Source organism: Corvus kubaryi, unplaced genomic scaffold, assembly GCF_017639235.1.
Source record: "Corvus kubaryi isolate FWS band 111438036 unplaced genomic scaffold, C.kubaryi_AGA036_p1.0 split1-65, whole genome shotgun sequence".
In the NCBI taxonomy this organism is placed as follows: domain Eukaryota; kingdom Metazoa; phylum Chordata; class Aves; order Passeriformes; family Corvidae; genus Corvus; species Corvus kubaryi.
In genome coordinates, this window is record NW_024582080.1 from 8473457 (window position 1) to 8490230 (window position 16774).

Genomic DNA, 16774 nt, shown 5'->3' on the forward strand with positions numbered 1-16774 from the left:
GTAATTAATTTCTATACAAAAACACATTAGAAATAAAAAATAATTTTATTGAATTTCCTTTTCCTATGTAACTTAGATGAGCAATAAAAGGTGTGTGCTTCAAATAAACTAATTCTCTGCTATTTTATGAAGCTTACATGATCTATGCCAATCCCAAGTGAACTTGCATGAGCTTTTGGATAATGTAGTGGGGTCAGCCTGATCCGAGTTTGCATTTGTCTCTTGCCATTAATTTGAGCAGAATTAAGCTGTTTATTCTGTAAATGCTTAAATGGTCATAAAAATAAGAGTTTTTTTCTGTCTTGAGAGTTTTTGTTTTGAATTTTGGTGTCCTGGGAAATGTACAGAACTGCTTTCTGGGTGCTGCTCCAGACTATGGTCACTCTCATTCTTTCACGTCCCAGTCCCACACTAAGAATAATCTAGTCCAATTACCTTGTGCCTATAGGAGGAGTTGGTAGGGGCTCTGTGAATGTCATTGATTTGTACTACTTGATGAAACTCAAGACCTTCCACAGTGAGCACTCAGGAGTGAAAAATGCTCATGTAAGCTTTGTGTGGGTTAAGGGAACTGAGTAGCATCAACTGAACACATGTGTGCACTTCCAGTCATCTGGCACAGATGCAACTGTGCATTCAGATCTGTTCCTGTAAGGTGCTGAAGGCAAACCTGCCTTCATGTAGACTTAAAAAAAGAAAAAAAATTGCTGTAGGGCTACAGGCTATATTTACTGCATCTAGTTCACACAGTGTTTTCTTTAATTAAAACATCTCAAGTGACGTATTTGAAAATGCAGATAGAATGCCACCTGTGTTCCTAGTAAATCTGTCGTGTTGAAGTGTGTCCTGTATGCCATTTCCAGCAGTCTGCCTGACTGGAGTAATTGCTCCAAAAGTGAATTGTCTTTTGACTTACAGATGCTTATCTTAAGGTTGAGCTGAACCTTAGATAGTCTTCCAAAAATTAAATCCTTGTGTTTTATTGTCTTTTTTTCCCCCTCTTGCAGGGTACTCTTGCAGACTCATTTCACAGAGTATGTCTCTCATCCTGGTCAATGAAGATTCGCTAGATGTAAGTAAGCAAATTCTGATGTAATTCTTGGCAGAAGGGGGTGTTGCTAACAAGATGGAAAGTTGTCAAGCTTTCACATTGAATTTCCCTTGCTTACCCCTAGGGGTAGCAAAATGAACAATTCATGCTAAAACACAGGTGTGTTGTGTAAAGTGTACTCCAGAGGTCTTCAGTCACAAACTGTACAAATCAAACTGAAGTCTCAGAACAAGCAACTTCTTAGGTCCATGGGTTTGATTCTGCTGCAAACTGCAAAAATCTGCAGCATGCCATCGGGAAGATAGTTAAGGCATAGATACAGGAGTAATGTGTTTGAAGAAAACTTGTTTTTTGTTTTTTTCTATCTTCAGTATTGCATGGAACAGCTCTAACCACACCTGCATTGTGAGCTTGTCTATGTACTGTAACTTTTGAGACCTAAAATCAGAATTTTTCTGCAAATGGTTGCCATGCTCCTCATATCTATGCAAAAATTAAATAGAAAAATCATATATTTATACACAGATCTTCCCAGGAGACATCATTCCATTTTGTGTGTTTCAATGTCCATGTCAGTATTGGATATCACTTCAATATCTGATTTCTATTAGAGGTATTTGTAGGACAAATGAAAGTACCTATAATAGGCAGCATCTGACATTTGCATTCAGAATTGGCAGCTTGACTGGATGGGAGATGCAAAGCCTGCATTTTGGAGTATCAGAGGAGTTACTGGATATCTGCAAATCTGGTTGAAGAGGGTAATACTGTTGTGGCAAAGTTTTCACTGGCTTAGTGTTATTTTCCAGTCGCCTTGATGTGATTCCAATAACTTTGTGTGTAGAAAACTTTGGTTACAGAATCCAGCTGTGAACAGTATTGGAAATTTATCAGTAAACATAAAAACTAGTGGAAGCTTTCAGAACATGTTGTTGCACCCCCAGCATGTTTGCCAATGATACCAAGCTGAGTATCAAGCTGTGTGGTGCAGTCAACACACTGGAGGGAAGGCATGCCATCCAGAGGGATCCCATCCAGAGGGATCTGGATGGGCTTGAGAGGTGGGCCTGTGTGAACTTCCTGAAGTTCAAAAAGGCCAAAGGCAAGGTGCTGAACTTGGGTTGGGGTGGTCTCAAGCACAAGTCCAGGCTGGGAGGAGAATGGATTGAGAGCAGCCCTGAGGAAAAAGACTTGGGGCTGTTTGGACAAAAAGCTCCGTATGACCCAGCAATGTGCACTCACAGCCTAGAAAGCCAAAGGCATCCTGGGCTGCATCCAAAGAATCACAGCCAGCAACTTGAGGAAGGTGGTTCTTCCCGTCTACTCTGCTCTCATGAGACCTGACCTGGAGTGCTGCAGGCTCCCTATCCCTGGAGGTGTTCAAGACCTAGGCTGGATGGGGCCTTGAGCAGCCTGGTCAAGTGGAAGGTGCCCCTGCCTATGTCAGGGGGGTTGAAGTTAGATGATCTTTAAGGTCCCTTCCAACTCTTACTCTTCTATGATTCTATGAAAAAAAAAGAAAAAAAGGAAATGGAGAATCATGGCATATCAGAAAAGGAACTTGTTTTGATATATAGTTGCTGCTCTTTTAAGTAAAGAAAATGTTATCACATGATACATCATGAATATTGAAGGTGACTGATGGTTTAGCTCAGATAGCCTATGTTTTTCTAAAACATGAGTACAAACTTGTGGAGCTTCTGAACTGGTTCATCAAAAATTCTTTGCATTGCATCAGTCTTGCTTTCAGTCTAAAGTAAGTCTGTTGTTTTTTTCTGAAGTACTCTTATTGCCATTTTAAACGTAGAGTTGAATTTTATATGTTTGAATATAGAACTTACGTTTTGTTAACAATTGCCTCTAATTCTTTTATTCTAAGGTGTCTTTAAGTATTTATTGCCAATTTTTCAGCATGAGATCTCCATAGTAATACTTATTTTCTGTTGCACCTCTAGCAGAAATTTTGACTTCTGTTCAACTGAGCCTAAAATCAAAGGTTCTCACACTGAAATTCTGTAGCATTATATTTAATATATTCCACCTTTGAAATCTATTAATACTAAAAATGAGTTTTTACAAGATCCATGTTGAGCTTAGAGCTTTTAAATATTGATACACTCCCCCCTTTGTGCAGTCCCCGTGTGACTTTTCCCTCCCACTTCTGCTCCTTGGCATGCAGCAGCAGGTGAGATGTGATCGAACAACTGTCTTTGCTTGGTTTTGAGAGATAAATTTTTTTCTAAATCATGCACTTCAGGGAAAAAATCAATCACTTCTGTTCTCTTCAGGGAACTCCTGGGAATAGAAAAGACTAATCCCTAGCTTGATTCAATTGAATTCTTGAAACTTAGCATAATAATCTGCAAATGTCTATTCCTTACAGACTTTACCACATGCATACATGTACTCACTTGTTTTTTCTTTTCCTAATAAAGCTTTTTGAAATGAGAATATTTTGAGCATGAGATTTACTTTGAGTGTAATTCTTGGGCTCAGTTTCTGTTTAATTAAATTGGAACACCATAAAGTCTTATTGTGCAGCTCTTAGCCTGGAAAAATTTCTTTCATTGGCATCGTGTAGAATTTTGAGTTGTGGGAGCAGTGAGAAGGGTACCTGAAGAAGGGAAATTGGATGACCAGAATGCTCCTGGCTGGAAAACCTCTAATGAGAGAGGTGATGTTACAACCAAGGAATGTTGAGTGTGTTTCTCCCCATAAATCCTGTAGTAAGAAGAGCTGGGAAGTGTATCAGTTGCTTATCACATAGGACTGTATTTAACAGTAGTGGAAGGACAACACTGAAGGGACCCAGTTCTGAACCTGTGGATAGTATTTTGCTGTAAAGTAATCCTGTTGATGTAAAAGGAGTTACACTGTGAGTGTGTTCTGCAGAACTCATGTGGCAGGAGTGACTGTCCAGGGTTATTTACCTATGTGTGAGTAACAGCAAAGTCTGTTGAAAAGATACAACTAAAAGTGTAAGCAGAAGCTGGCCTTCCTTGCTTTTCCACTTGCTCAGGTATACCTTTTGCATGCTTCACTGTTGGGATGTACGTGTTTGTGCCACCATGGTATTTTGTAGTATTCTTAAAAAACAAGCATAGCTTCACAGTGTAATTTGTCATCCGTAGTCAGCGTTTTGACTTCCCAAGTAGTCTTAGTATCTGCAGGGAAGCTTTACATACAATTGTGTTTTATATTGCAGCAGTGAAGAGTGGGGACCTGGAAAACTGGTGTTCTAGTTTGAAAACAAACAAGTGGGAGGCACCAAGTCAGAATAACAATTTAACAGGGAAATTAAAAAAAAAAAAAAAAAAAAGGCAGAAAACACTGGGTTAAACTGACAGAGTCAGGATGCAACCTGACACCCTGTTAGTCAGGGTGGCGGTAGCAGTCCGATAAAATGGTGGCTGCAGTCCTCCTGAAGTGATGGGTGTGGTTCTGTTGAAGCTGTGGTCCTGTAGAAGGTTCTGCCCTTCCTCAGAAGGTCCAGTGGTGGCTGTGTAGCTCCTGTCCTCTGGGAATCCAATGGAAAAGGGTGTCTGTGGTGTTCGGAATCTCAGATTATATCCACGATGGGATGCTTGGTTCCTCCTTCTGGGTGGAGCATCTCACAATAGCATGATGAGTCAGAAGGCCAGGCATTGATGGGCCCATTAAGCAGAAGATAGTCTGGAGGGAGGAGGCAAGGAAACACTGCACCTCCTGGTTTCAACAGCTCATGAGGATAGTAATAGAATACACTGCAACCCAGGACAACTGGTTATTTTGTTCTTAATTTTAGCTATTCTGTAGGGTAGCGTTACTATGAAGGTTCTATAAGGAAGATCTATTAACCTTGAGAATATTAGATTTTTCCAGCGACTTTCATGATCTTCATTCTTAATGGGCACATTTCCTTCCCACACTCCTTAAGAGTTAAAAAATATTAAGGAGATCTTTAACGGGCATCATTATTCATTGTGTTTAATGCTGATACATCTGTAGATGTGATATTATCTGGGAATCATGGATCTGGTCACTGGACTTAGCCATATGCTAGTAATAGCAGATTTTGTTGGGTTATTGTCTAAAACATTTTCTAATAACCATTGAGAACTCAAACTGTGTAAAAGAAGAGAACATGAGCAGAAGACCATTAAAAATAATTGTTTATCAGCACATTTGTCTTTGAGCAAAGAGTATGGTTCCAATAGTGTCCTCTGTACTAGACTTCTCAGAAAGATTTGCATAGCATTATGGCTTCCACAGAAAGGTATTACCTTCACCTACAGAATTTATTCAGCATATGCACCATGTGAGTTTCTTATGTAAATCTGTGTTTCAAACTCGAGCACAATTACAGGAGACAGTGCCTGTGAAGCTCTGAGAAACTAAGGGAGTGTTGCTTTTGGGATCCTCATTCTCTTGCAGAAGAAGGGATGTCTGTGCCTTGTCAGTGATATCATGCTGATTACTCCCAAAGAATGGGCCTAAAAGTATTATCAGCTTTTCAGACTAAAATGTTACCTAATACTCCAAATGCTCCAAAACCTTGGTATCATGTGTGCTTCAGCTGTACTAAAAGGTAATAAGGTATGCAGGTACTGCTGGGAAGACAAGAACAAGCCTGGTACTGCTAATGCCATGGAGGTGCTTTGGAGGTTACATCTTGTGTGTTGCACTAGAGGGGAGGCGGGGGCTTTTATCTCCCCTGCTGTCATCTGCCCACATGCATTCAGACAAAGTTAGTGTTCTGGAAAACTGCTCGATGTGAGCAAGCTCAGTTTGAGCCAAGCATCAGCTCCCCTTCAGAGGGGCATCTGCAACAGTTCTCTAGTGTCTTGTGGCTAGTAAGTTACTCTAGTTACCACTCAGCCTGGAATTGCAATCAGCTCTTCTGTCTACCACTGGGGATTTGCAAAGGAAGCTAATTAGGAAAACTAGGGAAATAATACATTTTCTATTGTACAAAGCTTTTACTATTGCTCCAATTTCTGTTTTTCTTAATCTAGAAATAGACATCAGGCTAATAAGTAGTTACATAAGGAACAGAGTCTAGTAATCAGCTAAGTCTTCAAAAACATTAGGTAGAGGGGATTTAGGTTTTTTTGTTTGTTTTTGAGGAACAAATAGGATCTTTCATAACTCCAGGTATTTGCTAATCTGCATAGAAAGTTATTTGTATGGATGTGGAAAATACACAGCTCTTCATGTGAAAAGCTGCTTTGATTTGAGTGTACTGTATAGAATTATACATGAAAGAATATAGGTGTTACCTAGACCTGTAGGTTTAAGTACACACAGGACTGTGTAACTTAAGTATTAGATTACCATTTTTTCAGGAAGTAATACTAATAGGTTTGAGCTGTGAGTGGTGAATGAGTTGAGCTGGTATTTTTGTTTCATCCTGCTTTTCGCTTTTCACAATTCATTAATGACTGTTCTCCCTTATCTGTGGCTCTGTTTTTTCTGTTAGTGTTTTCTGGCACTGTGATAGTTGGTTTGGACGAAAGTGGGGGTACTTGGACCTGAAGGAATGCAAGGACCCTTAGGAGTGCTAAGAAAAGGTTATCAAATAACTCTTCTTTCTGTAGCTGGAAATTGTGGGGTGAGAAGGCTGGGGAACGCTTTTAAAAAACCGAAACACACTATTTTCAAAGTTACTTTTCCTTTCATATTTTAAGTTTTGATAGTGGTCATTCTGACAAGAGACGATTTTAGGCAGCTGGTATTTAGCAGATGGGGGCTGATGCCTAGTCCGTGCTATAGGACAGAATAGATCATATTACATAAAAATGGAAAGGAAGAGTGTGCGTTCCCCGAATTCCATTTAAAATTTGCTGTCTCGTTTGTAAGAGTTCTCATATGTTAGAGGAAAATGACTGGGAACACTATTTCTCTTAAAATTGCTAATGATCTTCACGTATGTGAAGGCTTATATCAATAGATGATCACAGAGCATTATCCAGATCTATTTTCTGGTGCGTAGGTAACAGCAGAAGCATGGCTTCAGCTGGATGGTGAGGGAAGTATCTGTTTGCTTTGAAGATGGGATTCTCTGCAGCGTACTGATGTGCTTATTTTTATTAAGCACAAGAGGCCATGGAAACATAAGGATGTGCAATCAAGTGTTAAATGGATTTTTTAAAATGAGAAACTACCCATGAAATGCAGGTTTTTTTCTGATATTAAAGCATGATGGTGTGTTTTTAGGGGAATAAGACAAAGCTGGTGTCTGATGTATAGATGAGTTATGGGTACTAATCCTCTTGATTGACATGGCTAATACTGCACATCTGTAGAAAGAATTCAAATTTGTCTTTTGTATTGAAGGGCAAGAACTAAATAGTCCTTTCGTCTTCAAGCTACTTTCATATCTGGTCTTTTGCTTTCATTGGAGGGGTTCCTTGTTCATGCAAGTTTGTCTGGGGGTTTTAAGAATAAGCAGTCTTCCTTTCTTGGTGTGGAGCCAGCCTAAAGTAATAGGATTTATTCATCTGCAGTGTTAACGAAGACAGTGGAGTAACTGCTTCAGGGTGACATGGTATATCTTGATCATGTATTCAGAAAACAGAGATACAGGTATCTGTGGTCCCTATAATACTGACTTACTACTACTTTGTTAAACAATTTTTTTAAGATTATTTCCTTTCTCGTAATAATTAGAGAATCATTCTTGTAATTGAAGCTTGATTACTCCAAGTCTTCTCATCAGCCACATAAAGGAATAAATTCCCTTCACAGGGGAATTAAGGAAAAAAAAGATGTTTTACATCTGGTGGAAGCTAGAAAGTGTCCCACAGAATTTCTCTGGGTTGATTGTTCTGTCAGAAACTAGAATTAAGCAATTCTCCAGCTGTATGAATTTAATACCTAAGTATGTGTTCCCTCTGCTTTTTAACCTTCCGCATAGAGTAGAACCAATCAGAGGAATCACTAAGGTTTTTACATAACTTTGAACAGTGGGGTAAGCTTTTGTTTAACTGAAAAATGTGTCAAGGTGCATTTTCTCACTGTTTCTAGTTGTCTAACTGGCATAGTTAAAGGATTATGTTAGAGGATTGGTGTTGCTCTTTCATATTTACTAAGTCTTCTAATTAGCTTACCGTCTACACATCTTAAATAGTATTTGCAATCTCCTCTCCATGTGTTCGAGACAAAACTTGATTTGGCTATCTTGAATTTTCAGCTAATTCCCAAATCCTAAATTATCATAACCTGTGTTCTAACTGGGCCTAAAAATCACATTTCTGAAGTGTTAGAATATAATGTTTTTTTGGAGAGGTTTGGGAATGAGTGTTAGTCAGACCTGAAGTGATTCAGATGTCCTCCTGAAGCTTCCATTATGCTGAGTTTTGGTGGTATCTATGTATGCTTGTGGTGTACTTTGGATTTTCAAGCTAGCCACATTGAAGCTTTCCTCTGGCTAGAAAGATTGAGGAATTTGGTGTCTGTTACTAATTCAAGTTCTTGTAGCTAGAGTACAGAGTTCAATGAAGTAAGAAGATATGGCTATTTGTAGAAAGATGGTTCTGCAGTATAACTGGGGACCATTTACATGGCTAATAGTGACCAAAGTTGTCTGGTTTCAAGAATTCTGTGTTCTCAGGGTGCAGAGGGGGAAGGTCAGCAGAGCATGTGCTTTTGGATATAGAGTTTAGTAGAACTCTGGGAAAATGTGGATGAATAAAGCCAATTAATGGTTAAGGGGCTTTGTAAGATCCAGGTTGGTAAGGTAATACTTGTCTGGAGTATAGAATTGAAATTTCACAACTTACCTGTAAATAACATAAGGAAGGGGGGATGGGTTCACAACTTAACTGGCTGACTTTTTGAAAACTTGTACTTTCTTTTCAAGTTATTAAAACTTAATTGGTCTGTCTATAGTAGGTTTAATACTACCAGGTTCTCAAGGGATTTCTAGTTCTATCCAGGGCTTGACAGAAAAAATCTACAGTTCAATAGACAGAGTTAATAGGTTTAGTAAATATTAATAAAATAAATCTTTAGGGAAATTATTCTGGTGGTTTAATTTTAAAAGAGAAACATAATCTTGATGATTTTGTGGAGCTTTCTTACTAAAATTATTTTTAGTAATTGAAGTGGGTATCATATTTATTAGATAAACTTTAATAAAAACTTCAGATGTGTAGGGTAAACTGATAGGAAACTAAGTGTGTTTTTAAAACTCAGGGAAAAAGAGGTCTTTGAAAAGTTAGTGTTGACTTCAGGGAATGGTGTTTGCCTAGAAAAGAGAAGCTTGCCTAGGGCTTTCTTTATATTCTTGTCTTTAAAAAAAAGTAAAAATGCAGGAAGCTGTCATGATGGAAGCAAATCAGATGTTGTGTCCAGCTTCTCAGCTGAGTGGATACCAGTGTCTGTGCTGGGCAACAGTTAATGCTGCGTCGATAAGATTTGCTTCCAGTTCTTTCTAGAACTAGAACCAGTGAGCAGGGCAGCAGCAGAGGTGCTCTTGCTTCCTGAGCTACCTGTGGATGTCCAGGAAATGTCAGTTTGCAGCAACTGTATATGGGAATAGAACATCTAAGTTGTAAGGTCTAGGATCAGCCAAATTAAAACTTTGTCAATTATAAGGTAGAGCTGAATTGTAAATGGTGCTTATCTGAAATGGTGTTGTACAGCCCTAGTTTATAATATGTTACAGAGAACTTCAAGTCAAACAAAACCAACATCTGTGTACGGGCTGGCCTATGGCCTCTAGATGCATTATGCCATGCAATCATTCCTAACAGTGGGAATTGCCAACAAATACATGTCAATTTTAATGTTTTGTTGCTTTTAAATCTGCAAGGAATAAGCAAGCCTCTTATTAGAGGAAAGCATAAAATAGGTTATTTGTGGGAGTCTGGCAAAGTATAGAGTAGCTGGAAGAAGATTCACTTCCTCTGTGGTTCACTACCTGATATTAGGAATTTTATTGAAACTTTAATGTAGGTAGACAGAGCATTTTTGTGAAGTCAGGCAAGGACAATGGAGAAATCCAGTGTGATGGTTTTGGAGGGAGAGAAGGCAACAGATGGTTGTTTAGCTTTTTTGGAGGGATTTTTTTGTATGAGGGAAGTATGTGAAGCTTCTTAAGAAATGGCAATTATTTAGCTACTTGAGATTACAAGTAAAGTAGATCTTGTGACAAATCATTTCATTCATGCTTGTCCGGCACCCAGGAGCCACATGAACCTTCAGTAAGGAAATCGGCATATCAGAGATATAATTCTGGCAGAAGGTGTTAGAAAGTACATTTGCCAAGAAGGAATTGTTGCTGTTTGTCAGTATACTGGGAGTTAAGGTGCTGTGCTGAAGGCAATAGTTGTTGCTCTAGATGTGGAACAGGAGTGTTAGTAGGGTTACCTCCCAAGAGCAACATAGATCTTCAGTATAACTTTTTGTGGTGGTCACGTAGAGGAAATTCTCAAACTAAATATTATTCAAAATAATGGTAGTCATGTAGGACCAAGCATGCATCTAGCACATGTTTTAATTTTGTAAGAGACAAAACACTCCTACTTAGACTGCCTTAATTTCTGCACTGGGAGTTAGTAACCTGGCCTGTCCACTGACCTAACTGCTGTGCATTGTCTACTGAACAATTGTCAGTGAACGTAAAGTCCTGGAGTGCCTCTAGTTTTCTAGTTTTCATCACAGAAGCCTGTGCTTAATTGCCTGGTTTTGGCTGTTAATTTACACACTCTCATTATTGCTGTCATAGTTGTTGGGGTTTGTTTGTTTGTTTTAAGGTAAGGAAGCTTGTTACATAAGTGTGCTCTACAGAAGCCTGGTGTTAATACGAAGTACAGTAAACTGCATGTTTTATGAACTAAATAGAGTAAATAACATGGACTAAAATATGAAGAAAAATGTTTGGTGTGGTGTTTCTTGGGTTTTGTGGGTTTTTTTGTTTGGTTGGTAGTTTGTGGGTGTGGAGTTTTTTTTATTCTAGTAAGACATTGAATACAGTCTGCTGTAAAAATGGTCAGTGTGGTTTTAAGACTGTGTCTGCTGCCTCACAAATGCAGTTTCAGTAACCTTGAGTTTGGGTTCACACGTGCAGTTGGCTGGTTGCAATATGCTTTCCCATTAAGCATTTTTGGAACATATCATGCTTTATGAGCAAAGGTTAACTAGGGCCTGAAGGAAGCTCGAAGCAGCAAAGTACAGATGTATTTGTAGCAGAGGACCACTGGCCAAGTCCAGGATAATTACTGTTACATATTATTTAAAGATAGACCCTCTATTGTTCAACTCTGCTAGTGTCTTCCAAAGGACGGTGTTCTGCCCTAACTAATTTCAGTGTCCAAAGTCATTGTGGCTAGATCCCTAGTTCCCACATGGTATGATTTCAGTTCACGTAGTCAGAAAGGCAGCCTGTATGATGTAAGAATGAATATTTTGGTCTTGGAGTTGTGAGTATTGTTACCTTATCTGTGTGTTTCTCTGTGATGGCATCGGAGCTCTGGAAATCTTTATGATGCCATCTTTTGAAATAGTGTATTTACATAGAATTTTTTCTATAGGTGAACATCATCATCTTGTCAGCTAATGGAATTAGTTTTGGCAGGAATGCAGGGTCTGGGCACTTGAGAGGCTGGGATAAATGGGGGCTCAGCATCTCTCAGTTTCAGGGGTCTTGCATACAGTCTGAAAAACTGCTTATTTATGGTATTTCCAATTCTTGTTAGAATTCATTGCCCCAAGTAAAGCATTTGTTGACTTGGTTGGGAGAAGGTATTTATGGAATTTTTTTTTTTATATCTAAAGTATTAAATTGCTGAAACCAGTTGTTACATGATCTTAATATCTTAATATATAATATTACATACCTTATATAATATTAATATTGTTTCAATGAGTAATTATTTGTTTGGGATCTCTCCCATAGATTATATCCAATATTAGAACGTCAAGATTATTAAAATAGTTGTATGAAGTTATTTGAAAGCTATCCTTAGTGCCAGCATCAGGACAACTCTTACAGAATGGTCCTTGAATGGAACTGTTCAGTCACAGAACCAAGCAAATGCATCTCGCCTCCATTAGTCTCAAACACACTACCTGGGATTGTTGTCTCCTGTGTAGCTTTGAAAGTATGAAGACACTGAATTGTCAGCTGAACACATGTAATCTTTCAGATTTGCAGTGTGTCTGGAATTTCAGTGCTGGCTGAGCTATGGCGGGTGAAGAAACTGCCTTAAACATGTGATGTGATGGCAAGGGCAAATGGCCTTTTAATGTCACCTTATGTAGTATTAAATAGGACAGTGTTTAGCAAAGGCCGTTTTTCTACTCCTGTGCAACTTGGAAGTGCTTGGAACATTCAAGACTTTACCTTTTTTTTCCCCCTTTTTTTTTTTTTAATAATCTTACAACTTGGAAGTGCTTGGAACATTCAAGACTTTACCTTTTTTTTTTCCCCCCTTTTTTTTTTTTAATAATCTTAGTTAACAAAATGACTAGGGAACCGCTGAGTGGAGGTTTTTGCTTCCTTTGATCTTCAAGGAGGCCAGTGGCAAAGCTGCTCTTTTTCCTGCTTGTTTCCTTTTCCACTACTACCTAAGGCTGATGCAAGGCCAGACCATGACCAGGCAGTGCTTCTCTGAAGCTGCTGTCAGGAGAGGTGTGCTTGTTCATGCACATCACCCTTCCCCTTCTGTGCTGAGAAGGTACTGTTATTTAAGGGAGACAAGTAGTATAAAATAATCTCAGGCTACTGTCTGATATTCAGAAAGATCTTGATGCCCTGTACCATAATATCTTATAAACCCTTAGCTTTTCATGTTTTAACATGTTTTCATGTTATTGTGTTATGTTTTTAAAATCCTCTAGATGGGCTTCAGGCTCTTTAGGAGCCTCCAGCCATTCACTTTTATCAGTAGTTGAAGCCGTGGTCTAGGAGCAAACCTTTTTTAAAAGTTAGGCACAGAAATTATTTGGACTTAGAATTGAAGTAAAATTTGGTATAAAAAGTGACAATTGTATGGCAACTTCTGGACTGCCTGTGGTAAGCTGGTCCATACACCCAGGCCCCACTTCTCCAAAGACCTGAGGAGGTGAGGGGAGGCTGTATCCTGCTGCTGGCTCTTCTTGTGCCATGTGGTGAAGGATGGGCTAGAGGAGCTGCCTGCCCTGTGCCCTGTTTCAAGGGTGGAACTGAAGGCAGGAGTGGGGGTTTGGATCTGTGCCACATCTAGTTTGTCATTGCTCACACATCTGCTGCCAGTTAAATTAAAATTAATTGCTCTAAGAAAGCTTGTTTATATTTGCTTTTTCAGACCTTTTTATTTTTCATGGAATTGTAGAATGGTGTGAGTTGGAAGGGACCTTTAAGATCTAGTTTCAACCCCTTCTGCCGTGGGCAGGGGTTCCATTCCCTAGATCAGGTTGCTCAGGGCCCCATCAACCTGGCCTTTATTGAATATGTCTGGGTATGGGGTTTCCACAACCTCTCTGGGCAGCAGTTTTTGTCCTTTTGTCACTGTAATGTGCTGTGCTCAAATTGCAAGACAGAGGGATTGCATTTCTTTTGGTGTTTTGAAGGTAAGGATCATTGAGGATGAATTGATCTTGGTAGAATTCCATTAGAAAATCTAATCTTCAGACTTTCTCTAACAAAGATGTTAAAGCTGGGCAGTCTTTGAGGTATTTACCTGATGTTATTGTTGTGAAGTACTAATTTTGTAATCAAACTGCAACAGAAGAGTTTACATCATGACAGATCTTATTTGAGCAAAACTATTGAGTAGATTCAACAGGCTGGCTTGCATACAACCATTTGGATAGTTTTGTCATGCTTTTCTCATGTCATGATCTAATGCTTCGTAGCTAGTTCGGTTATGGGTCTTGTATCAGCTGGACAAATATATAGCTATCTGGATTTCTGGTATTCTGATCTTATAACACTAAATTCTTTAGTTTTCATAATTTACGTGTGGTGCCAATGCTTGTGTTTTGGATAGCTCTCCTGTTACTTTCCTTCAGTTATTGAATGAGAGTTATTTGATCCTACAGTTCTAGAAGTGTTCAGATAGCGAAGATCTCTGTGATTTAGCAGGAATGTTTCCTAGCGTCTTGCTAGTGTAACCCAATAGTGTTTCTCCCCTTCCCTAATGTGTGCCTGTATTTTAGCACTGTAATTTATGGGTTTAAAAAACTATAGTCCAAGGTTAGCACTTTTAGTCCTGCTACTGTCCTCTGCTTGGATGCAGATGTATAGAGCTCTTACTTTTAGTTTTGGGACATGAAGGAGAATCCAATTTCCTATCCTTGCTGTTCCAGCTTTTCAAGCTCTGCTTCTTCTGACAGTCTGTGTTTCCCGGGAGTGTCCAGGCCCCTGTCCTTCAGGGCATGCCTAGTGTTTTCCTTGCTCAGTATGTTCCATATCCTTCATCTGCCCTTGTGGGGCAATTTGGATGCTGTTTTGTCTTAAACAGAAGCATGGTCAGGCTTGACTGCCTTCTTTCCAGTTGCTTGCCAACAGGGCTGGCTCAAGCAAGAGAATGCTGCCTTGCTGTCTGCTTGCTGGGCTCTGCTTCATTAGAAGTTCTGAGACGGCACAGATGGGACCAAGGCCAGGAATGAAGCATCCAGGATGACTTTTGCACCCTGTGTACCACTGAGCAGCTGCCAAAGGGCAGGAAGCCTGACCTAATTCTTTAAGGAGTCAAAGTGATCCCAGTTGGATGGAAACAATCGATGAATGTACATGTTCTCCGTTTCCAAGAGGCTCTTGGGGACTAGGTAAGGTAATGGAGGTACAGCTTGTATCAGATCCTTCTGGAAACTCCTTTGTGTGTTGTTTTATTGCCTAGTCAGCCCTGGGTAAAAGGGAAAAATACATAGTCCAAGGAGCGTGAGTAACTTCTGATGCTTGTCATGCTGTTAGGGTAGAAGTAAAATCTCAAAGGGTATTTCAGGAACTGCGAGTTCTCTCGTATTTCTGCTCAATACCTGTATTGTTTCTAAATCAAAACCAGGGCTTCAAGGAAACAACTTGGTTTAAAAGCAATCTGCTTCTTAAAACTCAGTTTTATTACAGAGCCTGCCTGTGCTAATCAGTGGCTCTGGAACTTTCTCAGATTTGCTTGGAGAAACAGATTTGATAGTACAAAAGCACTTGAAAGGAAGACTAATATGACAGGTTGGCTTGTTGTATGTGTGGGACTGTCTTGAGTAGCTTAGAGTTTATAGTTTGCTGTTTTGCTTAGTTCTCAAAGCAGTTTCCTTTTACTTAAGTATGGGAAGAACTTTGACTGTGAACTCTGACAGCGGTATGGCCTCTGTTACTTACACTACCATTCAACTGAACTATTAACTGCACAGATGCTAATAGTGGTTGGGGTTTTTTTTAAGGGGGATTTTGGAGAGGAAATTAAGAGTGGAAGACTACAAATAATTGAAGCTATAGCTTTCCCTAGCCCTATTTAAATTTTATTGGTCTTTAGAGAGGGAAATTCTGTCCTTCCAGCTTTATTTTGATGTCTTACAAATTGATGTTACCTTACATGAAAAGGCAAAACCAAATCTTTCTCTTTTCCAGACTACACATGTAACGTGACTTGAAAATATGAAATAATTTTGTCATAGTGAACACTGGTTTTGACACAATGCATATGTCTGTGCTGGCAAGGTAACTGCATCATGAGAAAATCACGTTGAGGCAGTCCTGCTTTGTACAACTCAATCTACTCAGTATTATGTGTTTCTTATGTATAGCATTCTTCTGGAGGAGAGATGAGTTCTGTCATCTGGTTAGTATTTCATTGTGACGAGTGTTCAGTCTTTTATATATTAATAAACATTAATTCCTTACTTGCTAGCAATGATAAAACTCCTTTAGTGTAGTCCTGGCTGCATTGATGGCTGTTCTTTGTCTCAGGAAAGTTCTAATCTCATTGAGTCAGGATGGCTGTATTTTATTTATATCAGCCAAGGTCATATAATAGTGATAATATATGTACACTTTGTGTATATAAAAAAACCCCATACACAGATAGATGCATAAATATATGAAAAAGTCAGTATCTGTAGCAGAGATCTGAATCTTCAATGCATTCTACCTGAAGGCTTGGGGGTGACCGAATTGTTTTCCTGTACCTGAAGGGAGCCTGCAAGAAAGTTGGAGAGGGACTTTTTACAGGAACATATAGTGACAAGACATGGGGGAATGGTTTCAAACGGTAAAAGAGTAGGTTTAGATTACATGTTAAGAAAAAATTCCTTACTGTGAGGGTGGTGAGACACTGGGACAGGTTGTCCAGGGAAGCTGTGTGTGCCCCATGCCTGGAAGTGTTAAAAGCCAGGCTGGATGGAGCTCTGTGCAACCTGGTCGAGGGGTGGGGTTGGAACTAGATGATCTCTAAGGTCCCTTCCAACCCAGAACATCCTGTGATTTTATATAAGGAGAAAATACCCTTTTTTCTGGGTGGTGGGGAGGTAAATTATAGACTGACTTGTATGTCCACATACCAGTGTCATTTTCTTGCCTGAATTCTCCTCAGCTGTTTGTGGGTATTGACGTGTAGTGACAGCTTAAAACAGCAACACAGAAATCTGTGGTTCAGACAGTGTAACAGAGAATCCTGGATCTTCATGATCTGAAGCAGAAGGTTGTGGTATCTCCTTGATCTGAAGATTTATCCATCAGGTTGAAACGTGGGGTTTTGTCTTTGAGAAATTACTTAGCAGAAACATAACTTCTTGAAGGTCTAAGCAAGAGCTGGCTTCTGC

The 16774-nt window shown here is 39.3% G+C and overlaps 1 protein-coding gene across 5 annotated transcripts in view; it reads left to right on the forward strand.

Annotated features, from left to right (window-relative positions):
• ATP8A2 (ATPase phospholipid transporting 8A2) overlaps positions 1-16774 on the forward strand; it is a 320936-nt gene that overhangs the window by 96974 nt on the left and 207188 nt on the right. For all 5 annotated transcript variants that reach the window (XM_042014085.1, XM_042014087.1, XM_042014086.1 and 2 more), the window contains one exon: positions 1008-1072. In XM_042014085.1, coding sequence (XP_041870019.1) covers positions 1008-1072 — 65 coding nt within the window. The remainder of the gene's footprint in view (positions 1-1007; positions 1073-16774) is intronic.